At 36.0% G+C, this 14208-nt stretch overlaps 1 protein-coding gene across 9 annotated transcripts; it reads left to right on the top strand.

The window, feature by feature from the left end:
- Positions 1–3291: 3291 nt before the first annotated feature.
- LOC110746530 (TMV resistance protein N-like) lies at positions 3292–11665 on the top strand. Of its 9 annotated transcripts, none has more exons than XM_088249511.1 (9): positions 3292–3512; positions 3600–3668; positions 3746–3844; positions 4602–6261; positions 7586–8681; positions 8824–8907; positions 9013–9102; positions 9262–11051; positions 11258–11665. In XM_088249511.1, the coding sequence occupies exons 4-9, from the start codon at positions 5669–5671 to the stop codon at positions 11262–11264; spliced, it is 3660 nt and encodes a 1219-aa protein (XP_088105637.1). In that variant the 5' UTR covers positions 3292–3512; positions 3600–3668; positions 3746–3844; positions 4602–5668; the 3' UTR covers positions 11265–11665. The 9 variants fall into 9 exon arrangements, with proteins under 9 accessions (XP_088105637.1, XP_088105636.1, XP_088105635.1 ...); XM_088249510.1 differs by having other exon boundaries at positions 9007–9102; XM_088249509.1 differs by having other exon boundaries at positions 8824–9102.
- Positions 11666–14208: the final 2543 nt, after the last annotated feature.

Here is a 14208-nt window from a genome sequence, read left to right as displayed (position 1 = left end):
AGGGTTTCGGAATCCACCCTAAACAATTCTACCCATGTTCATGGATACTCAAGTGATGAACTCTAAATGTATTGATGAAGATGTTCGCAATCAAGACCATGGGTCGTGGCTCAAGACGCATTGATTCTCTCTAATATACGTAAAGTGCATGGTTCGTGCTACAATACTTGTGCCCTCCTCATAACCGAACCTAGGTATGGTTCGTACTTCGATTCGATTGCAAGGAAAACCCATTAAGTTCAAAGAGAATATGAACATCACAAGAACCCTAATAGCATGGTGTTTACATTAGGTATTCAAGAAACCAATTCACATGGATGGTTCTTACTCCATCCATCTATTGCTTAGGAAAACATGAAGATACACATAATCCCAACAACCTCAAGAAGCATGCTTTCAAAGGTAATCAATCAAGGAAAACACACATCAAGGATAGATTAATTTGGTGAATTGGAATTCATCAATTGTTGTCAAGAAACCAATTCACATGATGCTCACTTAAACAAGTTCAATCATTTGTTGCTAATTAGAAATTGTGTTCTTGGTTATCTTACACAACTTCTCAACTTTAGCTACATGCATACAACCTAAGGTGATTAAGCAAAGGAAGCAAACACATATCATAAAATTCAATTAGTGAATGGGGTTCATCAACAACATCTAGAAATTCATACACTCAAGCATCAAAACAATAAGGTAATCATGTTTAGGGCTTCAACCTAAGCCCTAGCTATGGAGTTTAGTTGCTCATACTTATTCCAAATACAAACTCGAAATATAACTAGAAGGAGTTTACAGATTTGGAAATGATGAAAGCTTGAAGTCTTCAATGGTGGAAGTCTTCTCCTTTCTTCCTTGGCTGCACCTCCTTCTCCTTCCTTGCTCTTAGCTCCCCAAAAGCTGCTCTCAAGTTGTGTAGAATGTGGAATAGCCTGATTTCCCACGATCAAAAGGCTCCCAATATCAGATTGCAATTTTGACTTCTCCTCCCTCTCTCCTCCTTTCCAGCTTTTACCTTTTAATATAAAACTACCACCTTTGATAAAGCCTTAGCCCATTGTCCCCTTGCCATGATGGAGCTTTGACTTCACAAAGATGCCAAAAGCTCAGAAAATATCTATTTTACAAATGTAATTCCTTGTTACCAAGAGTTATGGTAACAAGAAGTTAAGATTACACAAGGGAGGTAAAAGCTGGCCAAATCCGGATTTCCAGAACTGTGGTAACATGATGGATTGGTTGGATAGGCAATACTTGTCCAATGGAGCTCAAATTTGGATATGTTGTAGTTAACATCCATTGGAACAAGTCTCATGAAGATCATGACCTCATCCGAGCACCAGAGCATGTTGATCCCAGGCCAAGAAGTTGACCTACGAAAATGAACAAAAACAGAATTTATAACTAATAATGCACTTTTAGCTCATTTTCATCCCAACCAAGGCAAAATCTAAGAAAACACAAAAAGGAAGTAAAAAGCTATAAAATGTCAAGAACTAACTCAAAATAGTGGGTGAATAACATGAAAAATCATGTGTAAAAATGAACCGAACAGGGATCAACCCTAGTTCGCTCATACTATGATAAATTGTTTTAAGTGTGCAGGTCTTCTCCAAAAGGCTACACCACCACGAGATCAGATAGAAGCCTAGGCTTCCATCTAGGTTCGAGTCACGCTACATACAAGAAGGATACGCAGTTTACAGTAGTAGAACTATTCATTATATTTTGTATTTTATTTAGTCAAGTTTCCGATGTGTGACTCATATTCTTCAACATGGTGTTGATCTCTTCTTTCCCCATGTGTGTGTTAGTGGTTCCAAAGAGAGAAAAGAAAAAAGGGGGGGGGGGAACATGGTTTTTAGTAGGGTGGGCATCGGGATTGGAAAACTGGAACACCAAATCGGATCAGATGAAAAAAACTGAAGAAAAAAAAAAAGTTGACCAAAAAAGCCAACAAACCGGCAGTGAACTGGACTGGACTGACTTTGATTTCAATTTCACATTGCACCAAATCCGATCAGACCGAATCGGACTAATTTTGTATAATTTTTTTTACAAAATTATTTAAATTCAATGCTACATTTTTAATTTTATAACTAATACTTTTCCAAGGCCAATTTCAAAGCATCTCTCTTTGTATAAATTGGATCATTTGTTAATTTTCAAGTTGAAAAAATAAATGTTTTGTTAGAATAAATAAATAAATAATCCGGTTCAAAGCTAGAACCGATGAGAACCGAACCAGCTTGTTAAAAAAAGATTAGTAAAACCAAAGTAGACCACTTAGGGCATGTTTACGTATCAGTAATGGGTATGGGAGGAAAGGGAATGATTTCCATTCCTGACTTCCCCTGCGTTTACTTGCAATCAGGAATGAAAAAATAAGTAGGCCCCACCTCAAAATCCGTAATCACATCCCCTCAAAACTAGGTATTAGATCAACTAGGGGGGAGTAGTCGATACGATTCCCATTCTTGTTTTCTCTTATTAACTTCCAAAAATACCCTTACCACTTTACCATAATTCCAAAACACCCCAAACCCTTAAAAAAAAAAAAATACTCATGCCAAGAAGTTCCAAGACACTCCAACTTCTTTTTCACGTTAGCGTTGTAGACACAACCTCCCAGAAGCAGCAACAATGCCTTGTGCTATGAAAGTCATTCTATCTATCTATCTATCTATCTATCTTCTTCTATCTTCTGTCTTCACATTCATCACAAAACAAAGTTCGGTCTTGAATAAAGATTTTTGTGGAGATTATATATCTCTTTGTTGGTAATATGAAGATTATGTATTTAATCGTATGAAGATTATGCAAGTTATTATTATTTGATTGTTTACTAGTTACGTAGGTGAAAGATATATACTTTTATTGGAATTTATTTTTTCGTTTGAAATTGGCTTTGGACAAAGGTGTTATTAACATTATCATTGAATTGAGCTCTAGATGTTCTTCAGCATATTGATTCCTCATGTTTACACCGCCTTACTGGTTTGCTACAAGATTAGTTTAGTCTCGCTAGCCAATTTGAGAATTATATATGTGCTATGGTGAAAATGTGTAGGACATTTTGGTAATCAAATTAATTTGGATTCTGATTCATGTAAATTAGTAAACAATAACAATGAGAATCAACCACATTCCTAAGCTAATTCCATATGTTTAGTAAACAGCTTAATGGGAATAATTCTTCCCATACCGATTTAGTAATTCCCCAATTCCTAAATTCTCTGATTCCTTACTTTACTAATACGTAAAATAGCACCGATTCTGATTTCAGTTTGAGATGATTACTAGACCGAACCGAACTGTTCCCAACCCTAGTTTTTAGCTAGAAACGTGAGAACCTATTCCTTCACCTCCTACTTCACGAGTTTCTCTTTCCAGAAACCCATTTTGTCTCTTCTTCCTCCTTCAACTTCTTTCTACCATAACTTTCATTCTACAACTCCAATTCTTGCGCCTTTTTCGCCATTAGGATCGTAGGAACGAGCTCTACAAGAAAGGTAAACCATTATTGGATTTGGTTAAGTTTCGAAAATCTCCTCTTTTTGAGTTCGTGACTGATTAGGCTTTAAGATCTTGTTTCCAAGCGTGGTTTGGGAGAATGGTGGTCGCTAGGCAGCTCATTGAAGGTTGAGGATTACTTTGGAGCTGTTAAGGTAAGATTTGTTTACCACACTTGCTGCTGGAATTCTAAAGTACATTGATTTAAGTGAGATTGTATAAGTGATTTTAGATGTTATTTGATGACATGCAAGTACACTAGGTGAAGAATCTACCTTGGGCTGAACCTACAGAGAACTCAGAGTAATTTTTGGGTTGAAGTGGAAGTTGGGTAAGTTTCTAATTTCAAGTTTGTGGCCTTGGTAGTTGGGTGTGTTGGATAATTCTGAGTTTGATGAGGATAATAGTCATTTTTTATCTTGAATTTGGGACTGTTCTGGTGTTTAAAGCTGCTTAGAACTGAATTTTAAAGAATGAGATGGATGTTGAGGAAATCTGCATTTATGCAGAAATCTGAGTATGTGTTCTGTTCTGGACAGAATGACCTAGTTCGCACTTCTGTTTTAAACTGGGTTTTTGATGGGTGAAAAATAGACATTTCGATGAGTATTTCAAAACTGATTTCATTCAAATTGGAGTTAAATTGGATTTTTGGCAAATTTTCAAAGTTGGCATTATTCTGCAGAAAACAGAAAACTCTGCAGCCAAGTTTGTTTTGGATTTAGTCTTTGACTGGCTTCCTTAACTCGGAATTCGATGAACTTTTGATATGTTGAAGTTTTATACGTCTACGTGTGATCTGGAAATGTTCACACCATTTTGAATCAAAATGGATTTTTAATGATTTTCCAAAGGCAAAGTGTTCCTGCCTAAATTGTTTAACAAAACTGAAGTTTCTGATTTTAATGGAAGTCTTTGATTTCTTTTATAAGTCCAGAGCAGAATCACATGATCAGAGGCTTTCCTAAGAGATAGAATTGTCCTAAGAAATGGATATATTGGTTTAACAAACCCAAGAAGTGGAAGTGGGTTGTGAATCAAAGTGTTAATGTGAGTTGGGGTTTGATATTGATCCTTGTTGTTTATAGGGATTTCTGACTCTCTTGGAGCTCTACTGTGACGTTTGGTTTTACGGTTGTGTGGACACCAGGTAGGGGGTCTTCACGCCTTGGTTAGAGGTTTTCCTGTGTATATGTATGTGAATATTGATGTGTGAGAACTCTGCATCGTGTTTGGTTGCTAGTACAGCATGCCCTTCTTGTGATACAATTTATACTTAATTTGTGACCTGAGAGTGAAAGGAGCCGTGTGACTACCTTGGGGTTTCGATCCCCTAAACCTCTGGAGGGGCTTGTACGGATGAACTTGTACTGATGTAAAAGGTATGAGTTTATGTAAAAAGGACACTCTTGCTAACCCTTAGTGTTGTGTTGAGTTCTTAATCAGGTATGGGTAGTTGGTCTGTTGGAACCGGTCACGGAATTTGTGGTTATTGAGGCCTCGTATTCTATCATCTTGCTTGAGCATGAAAGCTAATTTGACTCAGCCAATTGTTTTTGTTGTGCATGCTTTCCTCTTATAGTGTTAACTATATTTAAGGGTTAACTAGTTATATGATGAACCCTCTATTGACCTTCACTTCAACACGTTGTACGTACCGTCGCATTAGAGATAGAGTCGTCACACCAGCTTTAAAAACAAAAACAAAAACAAACCACTGAAAGACCATCATTTCAAAGAAAGCGCGTGGTGACAAAAGAAATATCACCGAAAGTTCTTCATACAATGAAATGAAACATTGTTACTAAAATATTCTTATAATCATTGGAGCAAAAGTGAAAAAAACAAAAGAAAAACTTTCGGTGTTTGTTTTTTTAATTTCTCCATAAACTTTATCTAAGAAAGCGATTTTTAAGAAAAAGAGATCTAGTCTAATAAAAAAGAGCTTTGACCTGGGTCTCTAGTTCGAATCTATAAAATTCGTTTCAATAATCTTTCAATTTTTTAATTTCAGACCAAAAAAATATAAAAATCTTTGGGTAGAAAGACCATTTCAAAGAAAGCGTGTCAGTGAAAAAAGAAATTAAATATCACCGTTTGACCATTTCAAAGTAATTAAAGACCGCGTCAGTAAGAAAAGAAAATTCAGCGTTTGATGACTTGGTCAAGCCCGCATAAATCTAACCAGAGCGCCACTGCCATACCCAATTCTTTGAGCTTCTCCATACTTTTAATTATCTGCCTCCTATCTATGACCACTCAACCAGTCTCTTTTTCTCCTTCTTCTTCTTCTTCTTCTCCATATGATGTCTTTCTGAGTTTTAGAGGTGAGGATACACGCACCAATTTTACAGATCATTTGAAGGAGGCTTTAGTCCGTAAGGGAATCCGGACCTTCATTGATCGAGAGCTTGTGAGAGGAGAAGAAATATCGCCAGCCCTTGTCAAAGCAATTGAAGAATCAAGAATTTCTCTCATTGTATTCTCTGAAAACTATGCATCTTCGAGGTGGTGCTTGGATGAACTTGTCAAGATCCTTCAATGTAAACAATCAAAGCAACAAGTAGTTTTGCCCATTTTTTACAAGCTGGATCCGTCGGATGTGCGAAAACAAACAAGTAAATTTGGTGACGCATTTGAAGGCCTTATTGAAAGCAAATTCAAAGATAACGAGGAGAAGGTGCTCATATGGAGGGAAGCTCTTACAAAAACAGCAAATTTGTCCGGACATACTTTCAAGGATGGAGAGTACGTATATTTCTATCTTTATCATTTTCATGTTTAATTTTTTCTCTCTTCTTTCTCATTACTATTTGTTACACATTTAATTGTTACTCATTATTAAATTGTAGGGAGAAGATCTTTATTTTAATTTGTTTTTAATAAATATTTTCGATGTCATATTTTGAGGCCAAACTTATATATTTTAATAAGCATACAAAATACACTAATAATATATAATTAAAAAAAATTAGAAAAAGTAAAAAGACATCAAGTCTTGTGTGCTGCCACACGTGGGTGGGTACAGGGTGGAACAACTGCAGAATATTGGAAATAGAGAGTATTGTATGAGTCACCACATGATTAGCTAAAGTAACATTTCTAGAAATATTACTTAAATTTATATATAAAAAATGTTTTGATGAAGATGCCCTCCACTTTTCTCAATAGAGTAATGTAATTATGTAACTCATAATATTGGAAATCGAATAAATATAAAATCACGAGTACTTTTGCATTGGAATTTCCTTTCAATTTTTCCAGCTAAAATTATAGACACAATTGCAATTGATCATTGGAACTTGATCTAGCGAGGATATGTTTGTGTTATACGATTTTGTTAATCCAACTCTTATGCCAATGATGAAGAAAATCTACCAAATTTGTTTGGTAGTTATTCTGTCACTTATTGGGTACACCTTCCACGTGCTTCTTTATATAATCATTTTTAGTAATTTTTAGTGATTATGGAGAGAAACACTTTCCATGTACTTCTCCATAAAAGTGATTATTGATCTATCAAGAATCACTCCCAAACGAGCCATCATAAAACTTAATCATTTGAAGTAGAACAAGGTAAGCCAAAGTCAACTCAGCTAGCTAACAAATAATTTCTCTATAAGAAATCATTTTGCATATCGACTTTGAAAACCGATGATATCTACTTTTTAATGTTTTCTTTAGATTGCTTTGTAGGATCTTATGTTGCTTGCTAAGTATTATATGATAATTTCGCCTATTACGTGAAACTGAATAGCGTCAAGTTGAGCAACTATTACGTAGTGAGAAGTATTCTGTTATAAAAATATACAACTGTAGTGAGAAGATTTATTTTCTTGGGTACTTTTGTATTTTCGATAGCTGTAAGCAGAAAGTTCAAAATCCATATATTAATCTCTTCAAAAGGCATACAAGTATAAATGATACATAACACAGGTTTGTGGTTAAATAACTATTACATCTTTTTTGGTCAGAACAACTATTACATACTTGAGTATGTTGTGTTCTTTTGCATGGTTGGATTTGTTTAAATCTGATTCATTGAATGTGTGTAATTTGGTTAAACTGGCAGGTATGAAACTACATTTATCAACAACATCGTTGATGGAATCTTAAGCCAAGTACTGAGCCGCACATATTGGAATGTGGCCAAGTACCCAGTTGGAATTCAATCTCGTGTACAAGATGTGGAAAGGCATTTAGATGTTGGTGGGAATGGTCGTCGCATGGTTGGGATATGGGGGACATCTGGAATAGGCAAGACAACAATTGCAAAAGCCATATGGAATGCAATTGCACATAAATTTGAAGGAAGTTGTTTCTTGTCAAATGTTAGAGAAAATTCAATGTCAGATGGAGACTTAATCAAGCTACAGGAGGCTCTTCTTCATAAAATTCTTGGCAGTGAATGGAAAATTCATAGTGTTGATGAAGGAATTGGTGTCATAAAAAAACGGTTGAGCCATAAAAAAATTCTCTTAATTCTTGATGATGTGAATCAATTGAAGCAATTAGACAATTTGGCTGGTGTTGGTTGGTTTGGTGAGGGAAGTAGAGTCATCACAACTACACAAGATAGCGGATTGCTAAAATGTCATGGAATTGATTTGATATACGAGGTCCAAAAGTTATATGGCAACCGAGCTCTCGAGCTTTTTAGTTTCAGTGCCTTCAAAACCAACAAACCTCCAAAGGATTATTTGGAACTCGGACAACGTGCACTAGAGTATGCTCAAGGCATACCACTAGCTCTAACACTTTTAGGTTCTCATCTTCGTAATAAAGACAAAGATCGTTGGCAAGATATATTAGATAGTTATGAAGGAGAACCATATACAGGTATTCAAAAAATACTTCAAAAAAGTTATGATGCCTTGGAAAATTCCATGCAACAATTTTTTCTAGACATCGCATGTTTCTTCAAGGGTGAAAATAAGGACTATGTTCTACAAATAGTAAGCAATTCTAAGAACAAGGTCTCCCGAGATTGTATTGAGGTACTCATTGAGAAGGCAATGATAACTATTGACTATGGTAGGATTCAGATGCATGACTTACTAGAAAAACTAGGCAAGGATATGGTTCACGAAGAATCCCCCAATGATCCCGGCAAGCGTAGTAGATTGTGGTTTTACGAGGATGTTGATCAAGTTCTAACGGAAAGTACAGTAAGTATCACATATGTTATTATATTCAATTTGACAAGAAAGAATACCTTATGTAACCTATATAATTTTCTTAACAAAATGTGCTTGCATTTTGGTTTGTAAAATGACTTCGTTTTTTAATGTTAATGCTTTTCTATCTTAGGGAACAAGAAATATTAAAGGCATCATGGTGAAGCTTCCAGAACCAGCTGAGATAACCTTAAATCCAGAATGCTTCCGTAATATGGTAAATCTTGAAATTTTCATAAACCGTAATGCATCTCTATGTGGGCACATTAACTATCTGCCCAACGCCTTAACATTGATTGATTGGGATAGATGTCAGTTACAGTCTTTGCCACCCAATTTTCAAGGAAATCGTCTTGTTGTGTTCAATATGCCTCACAGTCATATGAAACAATTGGATGGATTTAAGTTTAAGGTATGCATTTGAAATTATTTCCATTCATTATATATAATTTCAAATACAGTTGTTAATTTCAGAAAGAAAAAAACTAAAAATTGTTTTCTAGGTTTTTGTCTTTTGAAGCGTGTGATTAATTATTTCATGTTTTTGTGTTCTTCTCTCCCACTCTCCCAGCATTTGCCAAACCTGACATCTATGGATTTGAGGGGTTGTCAATTCTTAGAAAAAATCCCAGACTTATCCGGAATCCCAAACATAGAGTACTTGAATCTACGCGATTGCACACGGTTGGTTGAGGTCGATGATTCTGTTGGATTCCTTGATAAACTTGTTGTATTGGATCTTGTTGGATGCTTCAATCTTACAAGGTTTGCAACAACACTTAGATTGAAATCTCTTAAAGAACTTGATCTTGGTTATTGCAAAAGGCTTGAGAGTTTCCCAGAAATAGAAGTGGAGATGGAATCACTATGGAGATTGAATATGCAAGGAAGTGGCATAAGAGAATTGCATCCATCAATTGCATATCTTATTGGGCTTCGAGAATTGTATCTTTATGGATGCTTCAATCTTACAAGGTTTCCAACACTTAGATTGAAATCTCTTGAAGAACTTGATCTTAGTGATTGCAAAAGGCTTGAGAGTTTCCCAGAAATAGAAGTCGAGATGGAATCACTACGGAGATTGGATTATTGTGAGAACCTTACAATTACGGTGAACTCTCAAGTCTCATCCAGCAACTCCGAATTACAGCTGCTTCCCAACCTATTTGCATTTAGTCTCAAAGGATGCAATCTATCAAAAAGTGATTTCCTCCTGCCCCTTGATTGCTGGTCCACATTAACAGAACTTGATCTATCGGGAAACAATTTTGTCAGTCTTCCGAGATGCATTAGCAAATTTGTCAACTTGCGGAAGCTTGACTTGAGTGATTGCAAGAGTCTTCTGGAAATTCCAGAACAAGTGCTTCCACGAAGAGTAGAATTCGTATCGCTGGATAACTGCACATCATTGGAAAAAATTCCAAAACTGTCTTGGGTATTGCTGGATAACTGCACATCATTGCAGAAAATTCCAGAGATCTCACCGGGGGTTGAATTGGAATTGACTTTGACCAATTGCGTTAGACTACACGGCTACGACATCACAGAAAATATTTTTCTGAATCAGGTTTCTGTTTCTTCTCCGCGTTCTTATTTCCACATTTATCTTCCAGGCGATGAAGTTCCAAAGTGGTTTAGTTGTCGTAAAGATGCAACAATAGTTAGACATTATGTGATTTCAGGTAGTGGAACAAAGAGATACGCTGCTGGATGTGAAGTTAGTTTTGAAATTCCTCCAAATTTAAAATGGGAGACGTTAAGATTGGTTCTATGTACTGTTACTCCTGGTTCTGCCAAGATTCTTCTCAATGGAAAAGTCGTCAATATGATAGATATTGTTCGATCATATGAGAGATATATTGGATTATTGGAAAGTCTTGTGTACCTCACGTCTATTCCATTATTGGATTATTGGAATGCGTACGAGTCCGAGTTTGAGTTTGAAGAACCACTGACTAAGCAGGGTACTACGTGTCAAGTTGTACTTGACTTCTTTGTCAAAGTGCCAACACCCGTTAAAATTCCCTGCGGGGTCCACCTATTAGGCCACCAGGTTGCTGATGTCAGTGAGACTGATGTTGTTGATCATGGGCCAACACAGTTGTTGTTACCTGATGCGATGGCATTGGACGATGATATTTATGATGATCAACACCAAGACTGCGAATTGCTTTCCTCGTCTTTAGCATCAAAGACTAGTCTTGGCAAGAGGCCTCGCCAATCAGATTACATGGCACTTCACGATGATCTTCGTGCTAATGTCGTTGACATTGGTGATCATGAAGCTCAATGGCTTACCTTGTTTACAGGACCAGCAGATCACCAAAAGAGGAGGCACATTGATCTCAATGAGGAGCCAGAGTATGTAAATTCATTAAATTTTGAATGATATCTTTGCATTTTCTGGTCATATATCTGCATTTTGTGTTCAATTCAAATTTAGCAATATTTTGCTGTGCATCTCTGGGGTATAGGTTGTAGTTTTCAGGGTGTGAGTTTTTTTTTTTCTTTTTGTTTTGGTTTAAATCTTTTTTCTTAGCTCTCTATATTCGATATTAAATTTTCAGGCAATGAGGTTCCAAAGTGGTTTATGTGAGCCCCAGGTTTAGTTGTCGAAAGGAGTCTGGTAATCAAGAGGTGTTGAGGCACCAGCAATTTCTGAGATTCCATTTTAAGTTGCATAAGGCAATACATTTCTTCTCAATTGATGCATCCAGCATTTATCCGCGGATGAACATAGCCGGATTTATCCAATGCTTTCATTCCACACATATTTTGTCTATCTCAGTCACTGGAATTGATGTATGTTGGGAGCAAAATGTAACAGATTTATCTATTTCATAATTTCCAATCAAGATTTATTGAAAATCAGACATTAATTGTAAACAGGCATCCAAATATGTCCAACATATTTCTGTTGAAAGATTATGTCTCATTATACTAGTGATTTTGCTAGTATTGGCAAGGTACAAGAATCCCAGTCATGTGAAGTTGCTGCAACTCAACTGCAGGATTTTTGATAATCCTGCAAAAGACACTGCAAGATGAAAAGTTTGATGGGCAGCGATAGTATCATCCATATTTTGTAGTTTTCGAACTTCTGTCTATATTGCAAATGGATTTTGGTTCTTTGAATACCAGTTGCTGTTTGAACAGCCCTAGTAGAGCTAACATCTCCAATGGCTCCATTTACCCAAAAAAGAATTTGGCTTTAGAAACTAGGAATAAGACGCCAGAAATTACAACTTTATTCTTTGTTCACGAAAGTGCATTATTATTGTCATTGCATGACTGGATAGCTACTACATATGTCGAATGTTCAATTTTATCCACCAAAAATTACAAGGGGCTTCTCACGAAAGTGTATTATTATTGACAACAAAAATGAAAATTCACTTCATACAGAATTATTATAACAAGGGAGCGGTACACAGCAGTGTAAATGCAGACAAATATGCACGGCATCCATGGAGCGCTCTAAACCGCCCACATTGCCGCAAATAAAAAGCTCCCCAATGAATTGGCTCAAAACAACATATTCAAGCATCACTAACTTGGTTATATTCCTACATAAGCCACACTGTGCAACAAATACAAGCCTATACCTCATTTTTCAGCAGGAAACTAAAAGAAAATAAAACCGCCTGTAGAAAAACAACTGATTCAATTATGCAAAAATTAGGTTATATTGAACAAACATGGAGCAATTTTTTATTACCCTAGACCAATGTGAGGGTACAACAGTAACTTCCATGACTTTACCAACCCCTACAGCGGCAAAGTTCTAGAAGATGGCACCTTGATAGCCAACTAGTGCAGCAAACTTCCACGTTCATTATATGCACCTTAGATAGGATATCCACTTCTCTCTGAGCTGAAATTTCAAAAGCATATATTTTCAAAAGAAGAACAGACACACTTCAGTTTGAACAATTAAGATACAAATCTACACACAAATACAAATGGTTCCTTTTTTATGAATAGATAACCGAAAATAAAAATGAGAGAAGAAAAGTTCAAACCGATGAAATACTCTTAAAATACGGAATTTATGATTGTTTGCTTCTTAAGCAAATGGAAAAAAATATATATATTGTGCCCAACCCTCTCATGTTTCTATAACTACACCAAGACCCCGCTGATTCCAATCAGAGAAAATTTGTACTTAAAATTATCTTTTAATCCAAATTCTTAAGAAACAAATTTTTAAAATTATGATTTGCACTGAGCTAATATGCCCCTGTGCGGGGCTCCCTTTGGGGGCCCACATGCATATGGGTCACATCTGGACGATTCCCCAACACAATTTTCTTTACATGTGAGGAAGTGTGTTTGATGTGCATAAGCTTTATGTGTAGTTTAGGCAGGCTAAAGAGTTTTGTTCATTACTACAAAAATTGAAATAGACGATGGGGGAAAACCATCGTCTTTTTGCATTGAAAACCGTCGTTATATTTGACATCTTTTGAATGACAAACTACGACGGTGCACCATCGTATATTAAATGTAAAAATGACGCTTTTACTACAAACCGTTGTCTATTAACTGTAAAGGCAACAGTTTTTTGAAGCGAACTGTCGTCTATTGCTTTTAAAGAAGAACAGGTTCAACGAGATCCACAAGACAGAGCACGAAGGGCCGAGAATTTCAAAAGAAAGGAGGCTAGGGTTTGGAGCTTCACAATTATTAGGAGCTTTAGACAGAGATTGAAAAGATGCGAACTAGAGGGGTTCGCGAAGGGCCGCAAATTCACTTAAGTGAAATTTTTATTAGCTCATCTTGGAAAGACGACTGTGACTTCTTTCAACCGTCGTGCTATTAAAATCAACTAATTTGAAAGACGACGGTGACTTCTTTCAACCGTCATGCTATTAAAATCAACTAAGGGTTTCGGACTCCACAACGACGGTTATTATAACACCAGTCATGGTTTGTAATGGTTTTTTAAAGCACAACGGTTTTTTCATTTTGCGTCATGTAGCGTTGTTTTATATTATTGTAGTAGTGGTTCTACATGAGGTCATTGAAGATAATCATGGCAGTTTTGATGTTGAGTTTTGACAAGTTTAATCATTATGGTTGAAACAATGTGAGGTTCACCTCAAACTTTATTAAAAAAATAAATTGGGCTTCTCTTGCCAAATGACAATTATTACTCCCACATTGGCGAGGTATCCTTTCGTCTCACATTTAATATACACAAATGTTGAAAGTTAAATCATTGTGCATAGCAACGTGGGTTTGTAACTCAATGTGAGAGCGATAAAGGTGGACTTGGAAGGGTGTAAAGTTGCCACACAACTTGTGGCGTACTTGTGAGTGTATAAGAGGTTTAGTGTGTACCCTTGTCACCATGCCATTTAGGTCCTAAGTCCCGCAACTTTATTAAACTGTTTAAGAATGATTAACTCCTAAATTTTTTTTGTTTTTAATTTTTTTTTATATTATTTTTGTTTCAACATTTGTGATTTAATTTTCTAAACATTTTAATCTAAAAAAATTAAAATTTATTAACATA

The sequence above is a fragment of the Prunus avium genome, chromosome 2 (assembly GCF_965620075.1).
Source record: "Prunus avium chromosome 2, drPruAviu1.hap1.1, whole genome shotgun sequence".
Lineage (NCBI taxonomy): Eukaryota > Viridiplantae > Streptophyta > Magnoliopsida > Rosales > Rosaceae > Prunus > Prunus avium.
Note: the sequence above shows the minus strand (reverse complement) of the source record. Positions and strands in the feature narration are given on the sequence as shown.